Source organism: Styela clava, chromosome 5 (assembly GCF_964204865.1).
Source record: "Styela clava chromosome 5, kaStyClav1.hap1.2, whole genome shotgun sequence".
NCBI lineage: Eukaryota > Metazoa > Chordata > Ascidiacea > Stolidobranchia > Styelidae > Styela > Styela clava.
Genome location: NC_135254.1, coordinates 16,028,231 through 16,055,242, shown reverse-complemented (window position 1 = coordinate 16,055,242; position 27,012 = coordinate 16,028,231). Strand labels below are relative to the sequence as shown.

General features: G+C 34.5%; 2 protein-coding genes across 2 annotated transcripts; one reads left to right on the top strand and one right to left on the bottom strand.

Annotated features, from left to right (window-relative positions):
- Positions 1–7,672: 7,672 nt before the first annotated feature.
- On the bottom strand, positions 7,673–10,462 carry LOC120344591 (uncharacterized). The gene is made up of 5 exons (XM_039413886.2): positions 10,273–10,462; positions 9,804–9,947; positions 9,332–9,469; positions 8,961–9,118; positions 7,673–8,703 (listed from the first exon to the last, which is right to left on the bottom strand). Exons 1-5 carry the CDS (start codon positions 10,364–10,366, stop codon positions 8,134–8,136), a joined length of 1,104 nt encoding a protein of 367 aa, XP_039269820.2. The 5' UTR covers positions 10,367–10,462; the 3' UTR covers positions 7,673–8,133.
- A 4,609-nt stretch (positions 10,463–15,071) lies between these two features.
- Positions 15,072–23,862, top strand: LOC120344817 (uncharacterized). The gene is made up of 16 exons (XM_078112330.1): positions 15,072–15,255; positions 16,058–16,180; positions 16,433–16,572; positions 17,002–17,111; positions 17,845–17,995; positions 18,252–18,389; positions 18,661–18,759; positions 19,188–19,347; positions 19,696–19,825; positions 19,902–19,990; positions 20,347–20,483; positions 20,765–20,839; positions 21,052–21,217; positions 22,072–22,184; positions 23,081–23,217; positions 23,645–23,862. Exons 1-16 carry the CDS (start codon positions 15,114–15,116, stop codon positions 23,805–23,807), a joined length of 2,073 nt encoding a protein of 690 aa, XP_077968456.1. The 5' UTR covers positions 15,072–15,113; the 3' UTR covers positions 23,808–23,862.
- The last annotated feature ends 3,150 nt before the right edge of the window (positions 23,863–27,012 follow it).

The following is a 27,012-nucleotide window of genomic DNA, read 5'->3' as shown; positions in this document are numbered from 1 at the left end:
ATTTAAATACTTACAAATGTGAAAGACATAAATATTTACTTGTAGAATTAAATTTTAGACGGTTCTTAACAAAATTCACAACATTATTAGATCACATTCCAACCCTATTTTGTGTTATACCAAACGATAAAAGGAATACCAGTACAATACACTATTTATAGCAGATATGAGAGTATATATATATATATAAATATAACATAAATTCAAAAAAAAAAATCGATTATTATATCAATTCAAAAATGGTGCATTATACCTACTAAAATTCAAATTTCGAAAATTCTTGGCCTATAAATAACGCAAATATTTGATTCGGCTCGCCGTCTATTTAATAGCATCATAGCAACCACCTGAATGTCGGTGGTCAATTTCGTATTTACTCACAAGAAGGCTTCGTTCGTTACGTAGCGCTGTGCTTTCCAACACTTTTTGTGTAGCTGACACGTATTTAAGGCACTGATATATATATTGAGTCCCCGTTACTTTGTTAGGGGGGAATGTTCACAACAAAATATTGAATAGAATAAAATTTCCGATTTCTTTTATGGGAATTGCACCATCGACACGATGTGCCTTGCTGTAAGCAAGAAATCGTATTCAGTTACATATCATCCATGTTAGATTGTTTATTACTATATGATTATGTCACGTCCATCCGTGAGTGTGACTATGCTTAGTTGTGATGAAATATGAAACACTGACAGAGATGAGATCACGTCCGGTAGGATAACACTAATATAATGTAGTAGACTGAATTAATGATACGAAGATCATATAAGGCATACATGGCGCATACTTGCCAAAGCATCTGATCATGTATACCAAATAGCAACCTATTTTTGATGTCATTTATGACAGGAAATTTCACCATACACCTGATTCATTCTACATTACAATGATGTCTTTCAATAAATCACAAATTTGAATCACGATATATTTGAACTCAAAGAGAAAAAGTGTCCGGATATATTTTATAGAGACTTGAAAACAATTTATCAAAAAATGTTATAATCGGCTCAATATAAAATTATATTTCATTTCTAGTTCCATCATTCATTCTCAGAATGTTCACCACCGAAAGGGAAACACACGATATTTTAAATTAAATCTTTACGCGAATATATGTTTATGATTCCCTTTATTACTTCCGCTGATACAGATTACGTCACACCACCTCTTTCTAACCTTATAGCTCAAAAAGGTATAGTTCCCTTTACAATGACCAATGATTATGACCTGATTATTCCGATTTACGCCCCATCTGCTAAAATTTTAAACACTGAAATTCGCCTAGAATCCGCAGTAGAAATGTTGACTGACTATATTTTACTAAGAATGTGCTAACTATTATGAGGTCGAAACATTGCCAACTTTTTTGACTTCCGCTCATATTTAAAACGTGCCCTGAACGAGTAGTCTATTTTAGGTTGCGTGAGGAACATGTCTAACAGAAAGAATTGATGCTCGTACAGGCTTGGATCACGTACATAAAGACGAAACTTGTTTCTTTTCTGATGTGGCTAATTTCTCAATCCAAGTTCATTTCGAGTTCAATCCCAGTTGCATAATATGTGACATACTTCGAATCCAACTTACGAAATATATGTGGCCGGTCAAGGGTATTATTTTGCATAGCGCACAGTAATAACATAGAATGGAAAACGAAAAATATAAGACAAATGTAAAAAAATACTTTTCTTCACATGGTCCATACATAAAATATTACCACTTAATTATTATAATTAATTAGTAGCCGAAACTGTTTCACCAAAACTCGATCGATCTAAGCCGGAATTACTGCGAATACTCTTTCTACTCTATTTTTCTTCAAATGCATATCTCTCTATCCGTGATATAGTACTATAGTATAATTACCTTAAACTAACATTTCTTCAATCTTGTGATTTAAACATAATACCCGTAAACCCACACCTCAAATTATTCTAAATATTTGAACGACTGATTTGTATTTAAAAACATAAACAATTTTCGCTGGAACTCAGAAAATACCAAGTTATTAGACTTGGGTCACATTTTAATTGCTTGAATGAAAACTAGACCATATCAAAAGTATTTACTGCATGTGATAGTTTATATTCTAGTTGTTAATTATCGCAAGTACACAACACTGCTACCAACCTCAGTCTTTATTTACTTATTTGTTTTGCGTATGTGATATCTATTTCACACCCCATCAGCAGGCAAGCAAAGTGCGAGAACCGTCGATTGATGAAGAAGATCGTTTTTCAGCGTATTTCAACGTACTGGAACACTGGGAAGGAGTTATTAGAAGAACTTTAACTTTTTCGTTAACTTCTTGGCGAATCTTGATAATGAAAATCAGTCACACCGACATTAATTTTTATATTTTCACTTCTACAATTACCTATAACGACTCGTGGGGCGAAAACACCTGTGAATCTAGATGCCTACAGATAGACAAGCAACAAGAATGTTTTTGTTTTACTAATATCTATCAAACAAACAATCTCCACACAGTAGTGATTGAGAGCAAAAATGAATCTATTACGCAAGCGATGACGTTGCAATCACAAGAATCTTCAATTCGCTATGTGGTCAGAGGACGCATGGTCATGTCCTGCACTGAAACCGGTAACCTATTCTTGTAAGCCGCAAAATTTGTGTATTTGTTTTCTGTAAAATTTTCCTCGGAATGAGAACCCCATTTACTGCTCGACCGATCAGCTTATTTTCATCAAATGTAAATATACCATTTTATATCCTAAAAAGAATACTCAATTGGTTTTAACTAAAACTATCTAACTGAAATTCGAAGTAAATAAATAAAACTGAATCCAATCTTTTGAAATACAATAATATCAGTATATTAAGATGGGACGATATGCCATTGACTTGTTTCACGCTAGCTCATGTTTATAGAAGTATCATTTTTCAGAATTTTAATCTGAACGCTCCGCACATTTAACAATAAAAGTATACAATTTACTCGATGCTCAAATTATTGCAAAGTAACCGTAACCAAATATTCGTTTTAGTTAACATCACTGGTGGTTTCGTAGATTGCTGTCTATATTCTGCATAATGTTAAGTTAGATTCACCATGTCTTGAATTTGCTGTGAATCAATCGATCGTGCATTTCATGCAAGTACCAGAATGAAAATTTCTACCAATTCCACAAACACTCCTTTAGAGATGATTTTTTGCAGTAAGTTTTCTTGGCAGAAAGTCTAACAATCCAATTACATACCCCTGACCCTTTGCATTCTACTGTCTTTGATAAACCACAATCGCTCTTATTGACATACGCCTGTTAAATTTATAGACCTATTCAATTTTAAGGCTTTCGTTGCTTCATATTCCCTTTCTAGGTCTGTGCTATGTTAAGTGTTTGTATTGAGGCTACGCGGCGCCTGTGCGTACTGTACGTACGCCCAAAACGAATTTGTATTGGTCTACATGTACGCACAGCACGACGCTTCCTAGTCAACACTAAAGTGTGATATAGGTATAGTCATTGAGTGACTTGTCCTAAATCTCGATATCCATGCAACCATTATTCCACAAAACAGACTTAACCGTGGATGATAATGTGGCATCCATCGTTTGTATAGCATGTTACACTTATTACGACGACAAGCACTTCAACCGTTTATCAAATGAGACCGGAACAAATTTCACTACTGTTCTGTAATGAATTCATGAATGATCTCAATACTTACGAGCGTTAAAACGAGGAAATGAATAAAAGTTGCACGAAGTCTGGATATGACGATAAAGATGAGCGATTATTCATCGGTTCATGAACTTTACACACAAAAGAAAACAAATGCAAGCAATTTTATGATACACAGATGTAAATAGGCAATACACACTCTGCCACCCGGGTATTCGTATTTTTGGTAATTAAATGTAGTGGGAGCATTTTGTATACTTCCGTGTATATTTTGAGCAAGGTCCAATTTATTGTAGCCACAGGACGAGGCAGCGTTGAATAAGGTTAAATCTATTCAATCCATATATAATTCTCTCATTGAAAGTTGTAGAGACTTCCTTTTTGATTCTAATATGCTTATGCTAAGCCAATATAACTCTTAACGTGAGCATTTCTCCCATAGACTCCATTCTCGAAAATGGAATTCAAATTAGAAATGAATTCTAAATATATTAAATTTACTAAAGAGAAGTATTCATTAGGTGCATATATGCAACGTTTATAAAGAAAGAACAAGTATATTTATCAAATACTATATTTGTGTCGCAACAAACATCCAGATGTTTATTCGTATTTGCTATGGTATTTTTATTAAATTCGAGGCAACTTAACCAGAGGTGAATGAAACTGTCTCAAATTTCTAACTTGCAAAGACATGGACTACGAAAAAATTAGCTTTAAATTGCCGTGTGTCAAGGTATAGAAAATGAAAAGACAAAATATATACCGCAATTTATATACTTTTACGTCACCAATCCGCGCATTGAGATGATCATCATATCACTTCTAGCACCAGTGGCATAAGCTGAGATGGCATCATATGAAAATTATAAAATCGGTGACGTCATGATATGATGTCATATTTTGTATTTTACACAACGGGCTAACCCACTGTGAAATATTCTTATATTTTCGTAAATTGCAGCATGACGTCATAAAAGGTATTAGGCAACTATATTTTATAATACATTTTTTCTAACAACAATCTGAAAAGATCGAAGCTGTAATAAAACGCAATGGTGCCCGGAAATGTGATGTCACAATACCCTCGCAACGCCAGTGGTTACTGAGTATTTGCCCGGGAAACTTTCTCGAAGTTGACTAATATCCGATTACATGGAAACTATGTCATAGAAATGTGACAAATAAAAATTCGAAACTGAAGTAATTTCTGTCGTTATCATTCTGATCTGGAATCTAATAAACTACAGTTTGTAATCATATAATCGTGAAATAAAGTGGCGTCCACATAAACTTGCTAGAAATTTATATATATATGTATATATATACCGTAAGAACTCTCATAGAATCTAAATTGAAATATGATTTCAAATACCTTTGGTAATACTCGCTCAGTAAGTGATATTATTTATGCGCTTATTCCTGCCAGAATTTCAATAACACGAATATGGTAATGATATTCGATCGTTTAGGTTCGGCGTTACCACGAGTGAATTCATCGGTAAAAAAGCATATATAAGGAATCATGTATATCAAAGTATATTAGTGTGAATAGGGAAAATCATTATTAATATATAATATACTCCGTTTTTACATAAACATTTTCCTTATCATAAGCTGATATTCTTTGTTCACATTCGGCTAAAATTGTACCTGATTGGGCTTAAATAACTAGCTACTACCAGCTGCGAAAGTCGCAAATCACACTTCAACTCAATAAAATGAAGCCAGAACGCAAATACGTGAAAATAACCACGATAATTGGTATATTTCTGAAGCCAAACCGAAAGGAAAAACTCCCACCCGGATGGCAATATTTGTTTGTTCGAACCATTCTGAAAATATGCTGTACATCGTGTGACCAAGACGCATATATATATAAAGACCTGACTCTACAGTCTACTCTACATAGGGTTACCATATTTTTGTGACTTCAAATCGGGACGCCTCGAAAGACAACGACCCCTTAGCTGTGATTTTGTAACGTACCGTTGATTGACGTTTACGATACCGGTACAAATAATTCGAATTTAGACTAATTAGTATTGGTTTTACATGCGATACGTCTGCCATCAATGAGAATCAGCGGGAAACGAACGCATTCACCTTCAGTAAGTAGGCTAGCGCTGCGCTACAAAGAAACAACCGTAACGAGATGTGTTTGTGTCTTATGCTGGAAAAGCGGGACTTTTGGCTGACTTATCGGGACGGCGGGACAAAACGCTGAAAAGCGGGACTGTCCTGCCTAAAGCGGGACGTATGGTAAGCCTAACCATACACTAATGCTTTGCAATAATGTTTCTATATTCAGTGAAAAATTTATTGAAGGTAAATACCCCAGAGTACCCAAATCTTGTGTAAATATATCTTATTCACTTAATCTAAACAGGAATCTGAGTTCAGAAGGTTAGACTTAGCGAGGATTCAACAAAACATCAAATCATATGGTGATTGAGTTCTAATATTGAGCTTATCTCGTGAAATCCAACTAATATAGCAATAATAATCAGTGCAATCCTCTGGAAAGGTAAATTGCACTAGTAGGACAAAAATGAAGCGTCGGACAAATTAATATTGCCGACATAAATAAAAAAAAGATCGATTCTAACTGTTCTAGCGCTATTTCTACAATTCAAAAAATGTCAACATTATGATTTAGTTGCTGACTTATAAGTATTGCAATTCACCGTCAATATGAATCTCGTAATATGGACCACGTGAACTAATTTGATCAATGGCCGAATTGAAGTGAAGACTACTCGTATGCTGACATGGTCGCAACACTACCGTTGAGGTAGGATATTGTTGCTGTTGTTACACTCTTTGTGTATGTATTGAGAGCAATTTCTGACGAGCTACTTCAGCCGTAGCACACACACACATATATATATATATGCGTTGAATTGCTATGCAGTACATTTTCTAAGTTTCAGGACAGATTTGAGCTTAGTTTGATGCATCATACCCGAGTGATGCAATTTCCAAAGACCTGATACTCGACAAGTACAATATAATATCAACATTCTATACTGTTTTAACAAACACTGCACGTTGGTTGGGTATCCATGTCTATCTAAAAACACTGGTATATCATGGTATTCGAAATGACTTTTTATTCATCGAATTACTTGGACGAATTTCCAATTACGTCACCGCACAACATACTTCCGAGTATTGTGTTGCTGCGATGCGAGAGATGACGTCATTCGATCCAGATAGCGGTGTTTGCAAAGCAGGTAGACAACCGCTTCTCCTGATTTATCGATTTATTAGAATGGACGAAATAAAACAAATTTAAAATACAAATCTGTTGTTTTACGTATCCGAGTATGTTACAAATTGCTACCTGGACGTGTTCCAGGACACGACAATATAACTACTGGCTTGGTGGTATTTCCCTCAGAATCTACGACTTTCGATGGAAGTTGTATGTTTATTATGTATGGTTTATTTTCCCCAAATTGGGAGAACGATTAAAATATGTCTATTTTATATATTTAAGAAGAAGTCTACCTATACATGAGACATGATTTATAAATTACTCGAACCAGGACTGAATTAAAACGGGACATCTCAAACAAAACCTGTTACCATTACTCGGAAAATATCATAATAACGTAGCATTCAAATAGTTACAGTGTTTCAAGAGACAGGGATATAATTCATTTGATTTCAATATTGTTAGATATCAACAACCGCGAATGACACATGTCTTCCACATTGCGATGAACATATCGTAACGCATTAAATATGTTACAACCATGAAACTAGAATTCGGTTGGAAACCAAAGACTTATCGATCGAAGGTTAGGGGATCCCCCAAAACAGTGGGCTTACTCCATAGTGACACCGTGTGTCCCATGACTAATTAATTAAGAACTCGCTAATTATACGACATCATCCATCCAAAATCAATAGGCTCCTGACCCGAGCTAAGATGAATGCTCATGCAAAATTTGGAGCAGATTGAACCTCGCTTTCGTGAGATATCGCGTGCATCTAACACACAGACATACATACAAACAGACATACAAATATCTATCAACATACTTACCGATCAAGATCGATAAGTAATAAGATTCAGCAATTAATTTTCGTTAATTTATTAAATATTCACAATACAGTAAAATACAAAATCACATATTGTGATAAACGCACGTTATTGACTGGTGTACTTGATTAATGTATAATCCAATTTAATGGTAATAGATACATCAATATTATATAAAGTATAATGCGAACTATGTAGGTGAAAGCCATTAGGCGGAATTTTGGGCTCGTTGAGGTATAACTGGGACCAACTTGTTATTTCTACCACTATGGTATGAATACTTTGTAGTTCCAAAACTGTGACAACGGAAAACGAAGAACTGTGTGATGAATAATTCTTCATTTTTTGAACTTTTAACATTTACAAAATAAGAATGGAAATTTGAAGCTTCCCTTCAAATGTCGCACTCAATCCGCATCTCTGAAATTATCAACGATCTTTCAACGATGTCCATTTGTTCCAAAACTTCCTTGGTATCTCGAATCCGGACGGTAGATGTCGTGCTAGAGTCGTGATAAAATTTTTCATCGTTCTCGCTACCGTAGCTTTTTTACGGGGATCTGATTGGTCAATCTCCGTAGCTTCGACAATCGAAGAAATAAAAACTTCATTTATATCAGGTTTCCAGCTTTGACGGTACCATTCTGACTCAATATTGATGCCTCTGCCGTAAAAACGCCACTGGAATTCGCTATATCTAACAGGAACATTGGGTATATTCCTTAGAAGGAGCGGCACATTTGATTCACTTCTAAAGGAGTGATAAAATTCTTCGTCGGCAAGATGAACTGTTGAACGCTTGGTTTGTTTTAACCACGTGGCATAGTGATCCAGTTTGTATATCCAATCCTGCCACGAATCTTTGTACCATGACGGTATTTCAGTCGTTTCATTTTTGTTGCACAATTCTCCGGAACAGCAGTACATGCACATCGAATTGTTTCCAATTGAATTACACGAATTTTGTTTCGCAAGGGTCCGCCCTTCGATTAAGCATGCCTTGAGGCAAATAAAAAAAAATTCACGGTTATTGTCTTAATTATCATTCGCCATTCAGGTATAATATATATATATGTCCATAAATCATTTATCGTTGAAGGAAATACATTTTACGCAGTTAGCAAAAGGTTTATACTTTGAATTGTCTATACAATTGATTTAAAATGAACAAAATCTCGGGTTGCATTGATATTTTTGATGCTCAAATTATATTTTCTTTGCATGTATATTTTCGTCAGAAAATTATAAACTATTACCTTCAATTGTTTACATCTTTTCTCTACAAAATAAAAGTTGTTTTCCTTTCTGACAAGACTCTGGCAACCCTCACCTTCTTCTGTTCTACACATATTATTGAGATTGTTACAATCAGCATTCGAATTTGAAGTCGGGCATCTTTGACATTGTGACCGGCCTGAAAAAGACAAAATTTTAGTACAATGTTTTGCTCAATTATTTTCCTCAATTTGCTACACGGTGAATCCAGAGAAGCGTAAATGAGTTATATAAAACAAAGAAATAGGATTTCCGCATATTCGAGTTTAATAACCGAAGTTTGCCGAACCGAAGCAATATGCGTGCTTAAGTCTACAATATTTTCAAGTATGACAAATATACTTAAGCTTACACGGAGTGGTGTCACATGACACTATTTCTTCAGCATGATCATCACAGCCTTCCCCGTTAATACATTCTCGATATCGACTTCGTGTTCCACTTCCACAAGTCACAGAGCATGAGCTCCATGACATCCATTCTGCCCACTCTGTTAACATTGTTTTAAATAGACTAATTACATAATTTTCTCATTCTGTTGTTCAGCCATTAATGGTAGTTATAAATAGATAAGCAATAGTGTAATTAAAGTTATTCTTTTTTGTATTGAATCGAATCTTTAATTACTCGACTTTGTATTGCAAAACTTCAATACAGATGGAAGTTAGCATAGCCGTAGCTACTTTAATCTCATATATTATGCGTCGACAGATAAAAGCGAGTGGTAAAGATTTGATTATATATATATAGCGTTTAGCAATGGCGCTTACCATCAAGGCACTACAACCAATATTTTTTAGGCATATTTAAGTTAAGATGAATACCTTCGCAAATTAACTTCGTTTGATTATTTCTGCAACACTGTTCAGTATTTGCATGATACGGTTTTCTTCCACAACATCGACGCATTTGAACATAGTCTGGCCTCATTTTTTTCATGACGTGGTTTCGTTTTTCGTTACTTTGTACTAAAAAGCAAGACACAAACTCTTGAATATATAAACAAAAAAGTCAGAACAGTGTTCCGATGAATTGAAATATTTTTTGGATAAAAAATTAGGCTTCGTGGAGCATAGGAAAAATTGTAAAAGTTGATAGCTTCTTGTACTAGAAATTTAACATCGATGGAAGCGATTTTTTCACAGCAACCCCTAGCACAAATATCTCAACAAAACTAACAACAACAGTTGCGCAAAACGATAAACACCAGACTAAAAAGCTCACATTCGATTTTTTCCTCATCTATATATACAGTAAAAATAGTCAATGGTACTTAACCTTTACTATGCTTACCTCTTTTCAAGCACGCGAGTGGCCCTCCCGAAATACATCCGAAATTTATGATAACAAAATAAATCCACGATGCAATAAAAACAGAAGTATTCATTTCAATCTGCAAAGCTCACACTATAGTTCTATTTCAAACCTTTCCTACTCAGCGACAGATTCAAGAAAACACAGTTTGAGTGTTTCAATAGAAGGGTCGCGTGGAACGCATTAAAATGGGCGTGTCTTCTTAATCGGTTGTTAATGCAGAGCGAGATAACTGGATCGATGTCTTAATAGCTATCGTTAATTGCCGGTTATGCCATTATAGGAAATGAATTAAATAACGTTATAAACAAATATGAAATTCGGTAAAATAACTTTGAATAATTGTAAAAATTTGATGATATTTACAAAATAAATTCGGGTGTTTGCTTATTGAGAACTAGTAATGAATCGAAAATGTGCCAAATATGGAACCACCGAAGATCACATCACACCTTGACTCCTATTTTTCTCTTTCGCATGCTTTACAAAAATGTTGGCAAATATTCTGTCGACTATGAAAAAGTTGTATGCAACAAGAAAATGTCATTTTATTCTTTATGACATCTCATGCCAAATTATTATTTTCAGTTTTATAATTGGCCAAGCCACAGCGCTATATATTAGGCGATATTTCCGAAATATACATCAGCTCAGCGAGTTAAATTATTAAATTATATAGATAATTGTAATAGCTTTGAAAAAAGTAAAATAGATTGGTTTCGATACGCTGAAATATTCTCAAATATTCACTTTCGTGGTTCCTATCTCAATTTTCTCTTATTTGTTTAGTGACTGCACCAGCAAAAAATGCATAGACTTTTTATACGAAACGGATAATAATTATACAAATATTCGTGAAACGGCGTTCAGAAATAGCATGTGCATTAAAAATTTTTAAAATTTGCCAGGATAAACTCCCATATTTATGAGTATTTACAAAATGCACGTAGACTGAACCAAACGTGAGCAAGAAGGCAAGGTTGAAAGCGTAAACTTCACAATATATACTCCATTTGTTTATGTGAAAAGCCGATATATTTCTCTCCAACGGCGGATAGAAATGTTTACCAATCTATTTCACGATTATAGCTCTATACAGGAAACTTCGAAAAATAACCTTGATGTAAACGAATATACTTTGGCTATCTTTATGTTATTATAGTGGGAGTAGGAACCAAAATTGAAATATAATTCTACAGTTTTTGTTACGAAAGGCTTTAACTGAATGGAAACATAAGACGCTTTCAAGTCAGAGGGCCCGTGGTATTACAAAGCAGACAGTCGCGATCTTGGGAAAGCAAAACAAAATGAGACTTTTAGGAAAAAATTGGGGTACTCCCGAAATATGTGAACCAAGATGGCGGACACCGGAACGTAGTATGTGTACCAGGTTAGACTTAGGCCATAATTTTATTCCAATTTTCTTCATTTTAGTTCGATTACGAGTTCGGGGACTAACCGTAGTATTTGTACCTGAAATGATGGCCTAACCCTATCCTGGTACACATACTACGTCCCGATGTCCGCCAGCTCGGTTCACATACCTTGGGAGTACAAAATTGAGTTAAATCTTAAATAACGTGAAAATTTTCATATATTTATAGGTAAGCTAAAAACCTTTTATATTCAGAGATGAGAAAGCTAAGCTTTATTTTATTTGTATTCATTCGCGTACGTATGGAACCTGATGTTTTCTTTCTTGATCAATTTGTTGATTTTGTACTTTTTGAGCTTGGCCATTGTTTTCATTGTCATCATATTGTTTTTATTGCCGTTCTGGTGTTTGAGAACCCATGTTATACTAGGTTATAAAAATCTGAATATTCCCTCAACTCAGTTCCAGCCAAATTAAAATTCACGATTGTTTCTGTAATGTTATACCACGATTATTTATACCTTTTGTTAGGATAGTTGGTTGTACTGGTAGTTTATAAGCACTTATGCACTTGTAAATGAGTATCAATAAGTTATAAACGTTTCTTTTCAGAGTTCAATCGTCGTTTGCACGCGCAGGTTGTCCTGCTAACGGTGGAAGTTGTTCAGTGAAATGCTGTTTGGATGAAAGAACAAACAAATTTTATTGTTCTGTTACCGATGAAACAGTAAGTTAATAACCGAATGCTTCTGGAAAATATTCAAATATCGCAAAATCGTACCTTGGATTGGCAACATACCGTGTTTCCCTGTTTTTCAATTTTCTTTCGAAAAATACCACTAGGGCTTATTTTGGGGGGATGTATTTATTTTCATTTATCAGAAACAAAATTAAAATGTAGAGAATTGCAAGATTTTCAAACATACAAAATAATTAAACCGATATCCATTTACTTATAAATAACAGTTTTTATTTGAAAACGGCCCCTATAAACTAGGTCTTATTTTTAGGGGAGGGCCTATATTAAAATCATTTTTAAATTTTGGATAGGAGGATGGGTTTTATATTCAGACTAGGTCTTATTTCGGGGAAACACGATATATATATGCGTGTGTGTGTGTGTGTGTGTGTGTGTGTGGGCAAGACAGATTTAAAAACGCAAGTTTAATCTTTTCATTTTTTTCAGCACTTTGGCATAAGGCGATGTTGGAGGTAAATTCTCGGTTCGTCAAAAGATATACACACACGTGTGGCGGATGTTAACACATGGATTGCCAAAATAAAATATATAATATCTACATTTGAATTTTGTGTAGGAACAGTGTGTGCAGATTCTCTCTAGAATAATGTTGTCGAGGCACGGGAAAGGTAGAACTCGACACCGATATCGGCACGCAACCTTCCAACTTCTATGTGACTTTTTACCATTTAAACTGCAACTTTATAAGTGTAAGGACGATTTTCATAATCACTAAACTTGAATTCTTTTTTGAAGATACAACGTAAATATTACTTAAATTAACAGAAACAAAAATCTAAAATTTCGAGATTCCGTTAAAAAGTGTCTTATTTTTGATACTTAATCCATAAGTTTGAACTCATTAAATAATTGTTCAAGGATGCCCCATAACAGCTAATTTTGCAAAACGCTAGGCTGACCTAATGGAAACTGTCCATTAACAAAGGGTATTTGTGGTTGCCATTGGTTACGAGGTAAACACTTGAGGGAGCTTTAATCCGAAGGAACGATTCCTGCCATCTATGTCAATCGTACTAGGAATTGGTTTTGTTAAAATATTTTTCAAAATATTTGGATCGGTGCAAATATTCTGAAAGATTTCTACAACGAGAGGGTATTTGAAGTATATTTTTTAAATATCAAATAATTCTAGAAATAGAATTTACACCGAAGTGTTTACAATCTATGCTTTGGCGGGGATTCAAAGGGATTAATACCACATGTATAAACAGGAACACGACGATGATTCATGTTTGAAATCTTTTGTATTGGCAGAGGAACAATCCACGATTTTTGTTTAAAAAATTATTGATCTTTCTGCTGTATACATTTGTCAGATAAAAAAAACAGAGTAGCACTGAGAAAAAGAAAGTAGCACCAACTCATGTGGAAAAGTTTAAAACTAATATATTCTTAGGAATAACTACAGACGAGTTGCTATGAATCTGATAGCGTTTTTATCTCGTAGAAATACCATAACAGAATGGGCCAAAAAGTCCCAATTGCTAAAATTATTGGGATTACCTCAGACAATAGGTCTAAGTAGACAGGCATAACTCCAGCGATCATTTGTTGTGGTAGTGCGGTAAACAACTAACCTAGGTTGCGATGGACGAAGGCGCTTTTTATGGGATTTACATTGCTTTTGTGTTGTGGATCAGGAGTAAAGTTTATATAAAATATTAATTTATATGAAATGATATGCCTTGTTTGACCAAGCATACGACAAACGTATTTCTCACGGGCCATACTTCATCATTTGGATATTTGCCCATATAAAAGCCAGCTTTCTCGGTAGCCTACAATATCTGGACCTCGACAATGAAAAGGCTGGTTTCTGAATATATGGTTTGCTATCTTCAGGTACTACACAGTTCACTTCTGTCCCTAGAGGCATTTACTTGCGCCAAACAACGTTTGTCTTTTTTTGTCAAAAAGATAGCTTTGTTGATTGTGACTTAATCATAGAAAAAAATGGAGACAGTGTGCAAAACGGATAGTCAAATTGAATCAGGTTTATTTATTCATGTAAGTGAATGACGCGTCAGGCCTTATTATTATGCAGGAAAAAACTATGTACATGTGTCCTGATTTCATATAATACCAACTCTTTTCATTTAAAACATAGTTGTTGGCTTAGTTAAATTCAAGATGCCGTGAGGCTCTTCTTTAAAATATCGAGGTAAATTTACTACAAGGTAGCTCAATCAATTAAACATTTTTAATCCCCAGACATACTTATTTCACAACTTGCTGGTTTTAAAATGTCTTCTGTGGATTATTTCGATGTGTTTAATTGCTAAATCATTTTACCGTAGACCCGAGCGCCGGGCTTTGCATTGAGCCATAAAATTTCAAACCAGATTATCATCCCAAGAGTTGCAACCGGTGTGACTCTCTGAGAAGATCGAATTTATTTGTTACCTTGGAACGGTATAAAATGTGGAGTTACAAAAAATATACTGTAGTCAAACTTGTTTAACAGACTGTGATTCCAAAAACTTCTCCCTGATACGAAAATAAATTGCTTGTTGGCCGATTTCAAATTAAAACTCAACTCGTTCCGAGTACAACGAGAAAAGCCCCTATCCCACTTACAACTATATCTAATGATCATCACTGCCCGAATAAATCATTTTCATTGTTCTATTATTAGTTTGCAAATATGAAAGCATACTTATCTAACTAATATCTAAATTGTACAATATGGGATCGGGGGTGAGCAAATCACAACAAACAAGACCAGTCATCGGATACTCAGAAGATGGCAATACGTCTGACGCACAGGTTCCCTATTATACAAAACGAGAAGAATATAATTCAACAGGCGCAACAGCAACGAGCAAACGTGAGTTTAAATGAAATCTATCTTTTAGTAAGACATAACCTAAACATCGCTCAGCTCAGGGTAACCGCGTTGGGGCTGACAAACGATGTGGTATGTAGTATGCTTCACCTGTATCTTGGAATAATGCTAATGGATATGAGCATTTAGCTCACTCTATTTTTATTTTATATATAAAAGATAGGTACAGATACGTTGCATCTCCACTTTAAGACTACTTTACCTCTTTTATTACTTGGTCTGTATTTTGTATCAGACTGCACTCAGGAGTAAATTAAAAAAAAAAATTGATGCCCTATAGCGTTCAATGGACAACTCATTTATGCTACTACTGCATAATTTCCAGATCTGCAAGCTAGACGACTACGCTTTCAGCTTCACACACCAGCTCCTCATTCTGTGTCTTTTCTGTCATATCCAGTATTCACTCATTATATCATTATACTCGATTATTGCCTGATTACTCAATCATCAATCAGACGATCGCAAGCTATTTTGACGATTTTAGTCGATCGCGGTCGAAAGCAGGTTGTCCACCCTGACATACACCAATATAAAACTTATTTGACATCTCCAACACGTCAACGAACTTGTAATAAAAACAGGAAATACTGCGGTGTTATCCAACTCAGTGGCTCATATGTGGGATTGGGAATGTAAGTTCTCGGTTGGTTCTCGGCACTATCTTACCGCAGGTAGTTGATTGTTCTTGGTGTGATCGTTAAAATTTTTCATCTTGAAAACTAAGTCAATTTAGTATAAATGATAAACGCCAAAAAAATTCCAATATTTTTTTTTGTGTCAGTGAATGAAAATGGACCTACTCTTTCGGCGGTTGTAATGTCGGCTAAAAATATGGCTGCTTTAAAAAAGAAAGAAAAGGAGGAAGCGAGAGAGAATATACTGTTAGAACATCCAGAGTTGGCAGGTAAAATTGTATCATTTTTTCATCAAAAGTTTAATATCGACAAGAGTATTTTTCAGCGATTCCTTCGTACCATATTTTATATTTTTGTTAACCTCACTTATTTATGTTCTTCAAATTAGCAAAATATACTTGTCTTATTGCATTAAAATTTTCTTTGGCGCGATTCATTATTTTTGGGCGTTTTGCAATGTAGATTTTTTCATCGCAAAACCAGGACCTTATGGATGTCCTTTTTGAAAACTTTTTTATTAGATGCCATGGATTCTGTGCGTGAATATTTGCAGGAAATTTCAAATAAGAGAGACGATGACGTCACAAGAAAAAATATGAATTACAATACTCGACAAACACTTGACCAAATTTACAGTCTATATTTTGACTGCGAGGAACAGGTGGGTGCATAACGAAATATTATCAAAGAATATTTTATTTAATTATTTTATTTTACTTGTATGTATATAGTGAGTTTTTGAAATTGACCCTTGAGTTTCATCATCATACCAAGGTTTAAGTTATTCAATAGTCAATACCATCTAATATTTTTTGGACACGTAGTGGACATAACGATCGTTTCAAAATTTTGTTGTTATTGTTATTATTTGTCTCCGTCAACACGTTTTGAAGAAATCGCCTTTCTCTTCGTATACTGAACCAATTGCTTTGAAATTTTAAGTGGTTAGAGATAAAAATTTTCTCTAGAAGGCTTTTACTTTTTTTTTTCTCGCTATGACGTCATCAAAATTATGTGACTCTACGTGCCCATATATTTGAGCATAGCTCTCTTGTTTAATTGTACTGTATAATAAATTTTCACTCTTCAGGAACACAAACGGATACTGGGAGATCAATTGTCCCAATACAATGCAGGTCAAATATGTACTGATTATTTGAAAGTTTTATCCGAAGATGGTATAAATACTCCAACAAAAGGGTAAATGTTCGATCAAATCTACTGTTTCTATAGTAACAGTTTTCCGTTGGTTTAATGTCTATATTAGTATTGTGGGCAATTACTAACTCGAGTTCTAGATCCAGGTAATGATAAAACGAGACTAATACGCTGAACATTATCATTTCGTTTCTTGGGCGCCACATAACCTTGAGTGCTTTTGAATAGGGCTTGGCATTTTGAATCGAATAGTAACTTATTCGAATCGGTTCAGACATAACTTTTGAATCGCAGCCATCTTTTTTTGTTCGTCAAAGGCAGAGGTGAATTCCTTGATTTTTTTTTTATTGGAGCTACATTTTCAAAATGCAATTGTGACATATATATAGGATACTTTTCTTCCGAGGTATTGATGAAACATGTTTATTTTTTTTTATTGTATTATTATTTTACATGTTTTTATTATTGTGAACACTCAGCGAACTGTTTAAGTGATGGGTTCGATTTTTTCATTAATTTATATGTCTGAAGCTCCCATTACAATACAAAAGTCACATATAGTTACATGACTTCCAAGTATTTGAGATTCGATTCGATTCGGAAAAAAGATTCGATTCGATTATGAAATCATTATTAGGTATTCGAAAAGTCTCAGCTCTGAGTTGGCTTTTGTCGTAATAGAGAAATTAATAAGTGCTTAGCTTAATCGTACAAAACTCTTTGATATATATTCGGAGATAAATATACTATTATCAGGCTAGATTTTCTATTGTAGGTACGATGCTGATTGTTTGTACACGGTAAGGTCAGTTTGTTGGAATTACTCTGATGCAAGCCTAGAATTCGCTGCAGAACTTGGAAGAACTGGATCGTTTTCGATTTTTATCGCTGACATTGTGTCTTTCAAAAGCCAACTAGATGATGATGTAAGTGGCTATATAAGAATGTCAAATATATCTTCAAATGCTACAATCACTTTTTGTTTGTATTTTATCTCATAGGTTTAGATGCTCTAACTATTCAAAATTACAGAAAGCATTTCATATTCAACTCTCTGTCAACTGTATAATAGATTTTAGGAGTCTTCTTCTATTTATTCGTTTCACTCTGTTTTGTGGAATATATTGGGCACACAAAAGTTTATAATAACGATATTAATAAGTACTTAAAATTTGTTTGCAGTTTATTCGACGTACAATTATAGAGCCCAGTATTGCCATTCTACACAATTGTGCAAAGGCTCCTGGCAGCAAAAAATACTTCACAATCGCAAATGCCTTGGATGCAATTATTCCTTACACGAATGTCACATATCAAGAGGTGCGTATAAAAGTTTATGAAAATATGCAAATGCTTATACTGGCAGAATGTTCTGTTTAATTACTCCAGTTCTTTATTTATCTGATACATGTGATTTATATAATTTTGTAGAACAGCGCTTTCAACTTTGCGAAGTTATCAAAGCAGATACTATACCTCAAATATCTCATCTATCCATATAAAAGAATAAATCTATTTCTAATTTCCTGATTTGGTATCATGTTATTAGAATCTTCTTCTAATGCATTTCTATAATGTTTTCCATTCAAAGTTGAAAATGGTTGCAATGATGACATTGTCGTACATTATCGAAGAAAAGGATAATGATAAGATTTCAGCAGATGGCTCCATGATTGAATTCATCTTAATGGTGAGTGTCAATTTATTAAAATGCGCGTTTGAAATGTTAATATAAATAATAAAGTAATGTCATCCATAAGATTATTTCAGATTTCTGTGAGAATGATGTAAAAAAACAGGAGACATATTGAAATGTTACAACAGCATGGCTCATAATAGAATTATATTTATTATATGAAATTGATTAATAAAACACTGATTTTTTTCGACCGAGCGGTTCCAGAGTGGATAACAATCAAGTGGAAATAATTAATGTCTTTTCAGAGAAACAAGATTTTGTATTTTGGTAATAAAACTCAAGTTCCTCGATATATGTTAAAAGTATTCCTGTGATCCGAGCGACGTATAGCCCTACCTACACGATACGTTTTTTACGGTACGCGGCTTTACATAGTTTACAGCTTGTTGATATTAGACAAATGTTTTTCCCTTTTTCAGTATCTGAAAGAGTCTATCAACGGAATTGACCACAAATATGAAGGATTTTCAGCTCATGAAATTGTGTCTGGAATAATGCATCTCGCTTCAAATGACGACAACAAACTTAAAATTGTGAAACAAGGAGTTTTGCCACTTCTAGTAGAATTACTTCAAGATGGTGTGCTTTGATTTCATATTTATTCTATTATTCATCGTAAAACAAAACTATACTTCTAACAAAAGGTTGCAACTTACACCTGTTTAACAGAATTTAACTCGATTGATCGATCTCATTTCCAAGGACTTCTAAGTCGATGAAATGATTCGGCAAGAGCTCGGAACGGACATATTCCTAAATTGACTTCTGATATTAAGTTTCGAACTGCAATCGTTTACTGAGATTTTTCTATTAAAATATTGGTGTTCTAGTCCATAAAAAATATATAATATTTCCCAGATTATGTGTCAAAACAAATATCAGTGAATTAATTATATTGCGTTGACTAAAATTTTTTTTTTTATCCAGGTAATGACGCTGAAAAGAAAATCTGCGCCAAGACAGTTTGGGTGTTATCATTCAAAGACGAAAACAAACCTTTGATACAAGAACAAGAAAACATGATGGAACTTTTGAAAGAACTAGCTGGGAAATCAGGGTGCTTATCATCTTTCGTACACTTTTTTGGCACACGATTCCTCACCTATTTAATGCAATTTTTCGTTTTTATGTAGAAAAGCAAAAGATGCTGCCGCTGGAGCATTGTGGGTATTAGCGAATGTTGAAAGACTTGAAAAGAAACGATCTAAAAATGAGAATGAAGGTACGAAGTTTATCTCTGAAATATTTCCCGGTATTCAAGTCTTTTTTGTAAAAAAAATAAAAAACATGTCATAATGATTTATATAAAGGTTAATGCAAAATTTAGGATGAGGAATTATGTAGCCTACCTTAAACGAGGCAGCCACGATCGATCACGATCACATATAGTCAGCGCAGTTGGGATGGTTGACTTAGCATACCCATTCAATCAATATACATACCATGGCCTTACACGTTAGGGATGGGTTATCCCTTTTAAGGCAAAAAATTTTTTTGCTGATCTCTATCATATACACATTTACAGTATATACCGGTATACGAAAGCCAGTGAGAAACTTTTTATTAAAAATATTTTAGAAGAGAATAAGGCGCTCGAGTCGAAGTCATCTGAAAATGCAGAAGTTGAAAACAACCAACAGCAACCAGCCAATGATAAAACGCGGGGACATGTTATGATTAGTTACCAATGGGGATGCCAAAAACTGATGCTACGGGTAAGAAAGCATGCACACGATACATCGTCTAAAGTGTGACTACAAGGGTAAAATTAAAAATTTACAATAATTTGATGGCAAACATATTTAATGATAACATTAACGTCATTCTAATTTCCCAGTCTTAAATGGGAACATTCAAGAATATACAGAGAATAAATGGATAATATTGCGGAATGTTCTAAAATCGAAATACTACAAATTGTCATGTAATCGATTCAAATAATGAATATATAATTAGAAAAGCAATCGGGATGACATTTAATACAACTTTCATTAAGGTTAAAGATCGTCTCACGAAGATGAATTATAGAGTTTGGATAGATGTTGAATCGATGGGAGGATCAACACTTCAGGTATGTTATACATTCATTTTTGCAAAACAAATACTTTGTGTTAGCAATGAAAAGTTCGCTTCGGAATTCACAAGTATAAATGGCAAATCAAACAATCTTAAATTTATACATAGCTGTTTTTAATATAATATTGGGAAACTAACCAATTTTACACACGGGTACATCGTTTTATGATTTTGAATCCAGCAATAACTCTCTATTACATTTTCAAGGCTATGGCGGAAGCTGTTGAAAACTCAGCAGCAGTTTTAATATGTATGTCTCCAAAATATAAAGACAGTCCTAACTGCAGAACTGAGGGAGAATATGCATACAAACTGGGTAAACCGCTGATTCCTATCCGAATTGAAGCGGGCTATGATCCTGATGGTTGGCTTGGTGAGTTAGAGGAGCAATCACATTATATATGTATATATATAGTCAAAAATATATCCGGAAGTTTAAAATATATTCAGCAATGAGTTAAAATCACTAAAATCAAACTAGCTCTTTCGACTTTCAAGATAAAATATTTAATATGAAACCATTCAATTTCATCATAAAAATTTGCGCGATTATTGAATACACAGTTTGCGGAAAATTTTTCCTTATGTAGATTATTCTCAAGTTCTTCCGATACTGTTATTGCTGATGCTTTCGTTTCAGTACACATTTTGGGTATGGCTTTTTCATACAAATCCTACAAAATCTTGATGCAGATATATGAATGTTGTCAGACTAATATTCGAATATTATACTTAGTCACAATTCAATGTAGTTAGTACTCATATTTCAAATATTTTAATCATACGAAAGATGAGGCTATAAAATGACCACTTTTGAAAATGAAAAACACAAAACGAAGGAAACGTGGAAATCAACAACTCGGCAAGAGCGTAGTGCTATTTGTATTTCGTCTAGCTTGTCAGTCAAAATTTTAAACTGTTAATTCGTTCAATTGTTTTCATTTGACAAAACGGAATTCATAAATATACACAAAAGCATATGTATCCAGTGTCATACAAAGAACTAGGCAACAGATAATCAGAAAATACTCAACAAAAACAGTTGAGCCAAAACGCAATTCAAGAAATCTTATTATTTTTTACTACAACAGATAAACCAGTTTTCAACGATTTGTAATTATTCATTATTTATATTAAACTTTCAAGCAGCCTTTCTCAGCTGTGAAGCGACGACTCTGCCATTTAACATACAAATATTAACCATGTTTGTTCTTGTTTTGGACTTAGGAGCTTTGCAAGGCGCAAAATTTTGGGTTGATTTTAGTAACCTGGTGGCGTTTGAAGTTATGTTTTCTAGACTTATCAAAGAACTGGGAGACAAAGGCAAAGGAGATGCGCAGGTATTACAGGGTGATGATATTAGTTAAATAATTCCTGTTTATGTATTCCTGTGTTGTGTGATTTTTTATTACTAACCACTTCTCATTCAATGTACTCAGATTATTGTGCTCAATTATTCATTTGTTTATCTATCTTAAAATGACTTTTATCATATATTCGTAAAGATTTAAATTTTCAATTTTGTTCCTACGTAACTCACGCTGACCGCAAAATATCTCACGTTTTTAACTGTTCTAAGTTTCATCCATTTTTGCGTAATTATCGCAGAGACAAAACGCAAACATTGCCGAATTCCGATAAAACCTCGTGATTTGGCTCCTTCCGCCAAGCGACGCTCGAGAGTAATAATAAATAGCAGTTTTTAAAAAGAATGTACTGTCGTGTGTTGGAACCTTCGTGGCTCTCCGGCGCGCTTGAAAACCACTTAAAACATGAAAACAATAAATTGTATTTGATCATAATGTTTTTGTCGTCTGATATTCCACCGCTAATCCTATTTTCTGCGAACGCCGCGTGAATTGCTTCGTTTGAGATGCGATATATCATGAGTATTGTTTTACCTATATACAACGTAGAAAATGTTAAAAAAAATCAACCTCAAATATACGAAATGTAAAACTATGCTATCGTAGTCGATCACGAATATTGCTGTCATTCAAGTCATGTGTATTTATGGGTTTTGTTAGTGGTGACTGGTGAGCACAAACAAATTTGGGAGATTATGACAAATCAGGAACACTATGTTCTAACGAATCAGCGCAGTGACACCTTTCAGACAGTTGAGATAATTAACATATTATTGTTGCTGTTAGTTAACATATGCAGATGTTCCGATATACATTTACATTTCAAAAAACCATTTGGGACAACTACTTTTTGGTGAATATGTTTGCAGGATTTACAACTGTCTCCAAGTCAAGCTAGTCGTGTAATTGCAAAAGTGCCTCCCCGTCTGTTGGAGCGGCGTAAACCGGTGAACAACTGGACAAAGGAGGACGTTTTGAATTGGGCCACAAAAAATCAAATTCAATCGTGAGTATTATTTAACCAATTTGACGGTGAAGAATGTTTCATTTTTAAATGATTTTATGCCACTCTATTTCGTCCAAATTATTCTTTATTAGATTTAGAACATTCATACCACCGGGCGTGTTTTTGATACATGTCTGTGAATCTTTGAGGCACATTTACTAAGGTAGCATGTCACACACGTGGAGTTATCGATGTCATCTTTGGCGCCTTGCTGCTTCAACCTGCTGTTATTAATGTTCCAAATAGGTAGACAAAAACACTATACAAGAACTATATATATTAACTCCTTCAATACAGCAGCCTTATTAATACAACAACAATATACTATCGAAACCAAATAGTATGTGTCGTCCCATTCTATAGAAAAGGGCTACAGTCTCATTAGTTCTGCATCATCAGTGTTCAACTTATAATATTTTTTTTTCAGTCGAAAGGTTAAAAGTTTGAACGGAGAGTCTATTGTTTTCTTGAGTTCTATCAAACTATCAGCACCAGAATTCTTTTACAAATACGCTTCAGAAAAGCTTGGAATTACAGAACTTCCGGACCTAATTTCCCTCTGTCGTGGACTGGAAAGATTAGAATTATAGAAAACAACGTCGTTCGTATTTTTGTACAGAATTAGATTAGATATATTGACTATGATTTTCGTGTCGGAATAAATATGTTTAATTACAAAAAAGTTTATTTTTCAAATATATAGGTGAAATAAATGATACCGTGTAGTGGCGACGCCGTCACCGTCTAAGACTATACCACAAAAACGGTATCCAGGCCGGATAGCGACTGTCATAATTGCGACTTCATAAAAGCGACGCAATCAAGTGAGCGACTGTCATAATGGCGACCGCATCGAAACAGCGACTGTCATGATAGCGACTTATTTCGTGTTAGGGTTAAGGACCTCTCTACACACGTATGCATGCACAAACAGGCAAACACTATGTAGTGAGAGATTAAAACCAAAAGGGACTTCAAAATAACATTTCATTTGGACTAACCCTAACCCTATAGCATAACAGTCGCTGTTTTAATGCGGTCGCCATTATGACAGTCGCTCACTTGATTACGTCGCTATTATGAAGTCGCCATTATTACAGCCGCTGTTCTGACAGTCGCTATTTGGAACCCGCAAAAACTTATCATAGTTAAACTTTTTACGGACTTATGCTAATTAAATTTGGCTTATAAAAATATATATACTTGAGTGCTTTGTGGGGTCGCTTTAATACCGGGTTTAATTAAAAACTAATCGGGTTTTCGCAGTTGGGCAAGTACGGTTTATAAATATTCTGCAATCCGTCTTATCGAGTGCCAGGCATATTGTTGAATCATTTTGATTCAGTCATTCAAATTCTTTTTGGTGATTCGGGGCTTTCTATAAGGCGTACGAATAGCTAATTTTATTTGTGACCACAGATCCGACAACATATTTCGTGGGCTAGCCTCTCAAGTTGAAATCTCGTTATTCGATGGAATTCTTTTAGAATTAGTGTGCTAATACGAGGAGAATTCCACAATATATAATTTTTGTAAATTATTCACTCTAACTATCTAAATGCATAGTTACAAGTTACGGAATTATGACATTTCACATAGCTGAGACGAAATAGCTAAATAATGACATTTACTGAATTACAAATAAGTATAAATGTTTTAACGATTTTATATTGATAGTTCATAAAAATTGTTTAAATATGTCACTGTACATTAGTGGTTCTTAACCTTTGTGAGCCTGCCGAACCCCTGCGCTATTCCGCAAGCTCCTGTTGAACCCCAAATTTTTTACTAAAGGCGCAACCTCCAAATTTATAGAAAATTCAACCGTCTTTAATTGACAGAATATGAATTCGTTGCCTTACTGTTGATCATAGGCTGTTTTTTCTTGTTAAATTTAAAAGACCTGCTTAATCAAGAGTACCATCTACCGAAATAAGCCAGGTTGAGCCAATGGTTGTAGCAGAACAAGTTGCAACGAACAGTAAACCTCATTCATTCATTAAATTTATTTGTGTCACTTCTGCTGCTGTTTTTGGTGACCAACTGAGATTTACGTGGTTTCGTTCAGAAATAGCAATTCCCATGTCATTTTCGCATTGGAGTCACTATCAGTTGAGCAGATAATTGTGCATGTTTTTAATGTGAGATATTTTATGCGTGCCTTTCTTACGCATAATGGGTACCCAGCAGTGCATTTTATTACACAAATATATGGTATTATTATATGTTTCACCCATTTTAAATATGTGGTCGGCACATTATTTGATAGTTTTTCTCCGTGTGAAATGTTTTCCAGTGTGCTTTTTTGTCTAGAAGCATATTGAGTGCCCGACATTGCATTATATTACGCAAATATATGTTATTCTTTTCTGTTCCGGTCATTTCAACTTTTTACCGGTCCGCGAGTACATTTAATCTAATTTTACCGGTCCGCCAGGGTAGAAAGGTTGGGGACGGCTGGTATATATTTCAGAATTGCATTGAAAAAATATGGCTAAAATTAAAAAAAAAAAATGGGTAATTTACCTCGAACATAAGCGTAAGTAAAAAAAAGAAGACGGCGGCGATTCCAAATTTTGCTCTGAACCAATTCGAATAATTTACTATTGGAATATTCGATACGAAGTTCCCATCCCAGCCCTACTCGTTTGCAAAAAGATAATTTTTTTTGTTATTAAAGTTGTGCCGATAGAAAGGGCAAAACGGCGAAAGCAAAATGGCAACATTGGCGATCCAGAATTTGAGATACTGTATCGAAAACATCGGTGACTCAAGTCATACACATCACATATTTCAACCTGTCGTCAGGTGGGTATAAAACCATTTGCCTATTGTTTCAAAGAAACAGAGATACGATATATAAAAGCGGATGAGCGCTATATTAAGGTCGTCGACGGGTGTTGATATTTTTACTCAAAGCTCCGCCATGAAATATTCTGTTCTGGAAATACTATATTTCAGTGAAATTCAAACGTGCCCTAATTTCTCATTCATTTATGTGCACTTATTATATATATTCAACTTGTTCGTAAAATTGATCTACGTTTTATGACTAGGTTATAAATAACATGTCGTTTACGCAAATATTCAGGTTTCAAATCCCGAGGTTTGTAACAAACTTAGATACTTGGAGATCGGAAAGCATCTGAAAATGAGGTCATATCGAGGTACATCAAAGCGCGTGACGTCTCTCATTGACAGGTCTTATAAAACATTTATCTGCGCAATACTACACATAAATAAGCTATTCCATGAATGTTGAAATTTGGATATCTGCCTTAAATTATAGTTAATTTTACATATTTTCTTGACTCGGGAAGAAAAGTAGCCTACTTCATAATATGCAACAAGTTTACACCTTTCGACGAAGGTCGAACCACTAATACAACTCCACCGAACCCCAGGGGTTCGATCAAACCCAGGTTAAGAAACACTGTTGTACATTGTAAAAATAATAAGTTTATGTTATGCAAAAAAGTGAAACATATTATATGGTTATCACTCTTTCAGCTGCTGTACCCGGAAGTATGACTGGATTGGAAGTCCCAGTCCATAATACACAAAAAAACGAAGCTTGTTTCAGCGTTTATGCAAACAATTCGCTTACTAGCGGGCTGTGACGTAAAAGGAAATGATGGATGGAGCACTGGTTTTCCTCTCTCTCTCTCTCTCTCTCTCTATTGTTACTATTTGAATACATACTTGCACCTTCTTTCAATCATCTATAGATAGTTCAGGATGATTCTCACTTCCACATACTGCTCCATTCATTGACCGAAAAAGCACCTGTCATTC

What these genes read in the sequence shown, in the direction of transcription:
- LOC120344591 (XM_039413886.2), bottom strand. Translation starts at nt 10,366, where the DNA reads ATGAATACTTCTGTTTTTATTGCATCGTGGATTTATTTTGTTATCATA. An exon ending in ACTCGCGTGCTTGAAAAGAG is followed by an intron (nt 9,948 to 10,272) that starts GTAAGCATAGTA and finishes CTTGCTTTTTAG; the next exon opens with TACAAAGTAACGAAAAACGA. An exon ending in AAAGATGTAAACAATTGAAG is followed by an intron (nt 8,704 to 8,960) that starts GTAATAGTTTAT and finishes ATTTGCCTCAAG; the next exon opens with GCATGCTTAATCGAAGGGCG.
- LOC120344817 (XM_078112330.1), top strand. Translation starts at nt 15,114, where the DNA reads ATGGGATCGGGGGTGAGCAAATCACAACAAACAAGACCAGTCATCGGA. An exon ending in CGAATGTCACATATCAAGAG is followed by an intron (nt 18,390 to 18,660) that starts GTGCGTATAAAA and finishes TTCCATTCAAAG; the next exon opens with TTGAAAATGGTTGCAATGAT. An exon ending in AAGGCAAAGGAGATGCGCAG is followed by an intron (nt 22,185 to 23,080) that starts GTATTACAGGGT and finishes ATATGTTTGCAG; the next exon opens with GATTTACAACTGTCTCCAAG.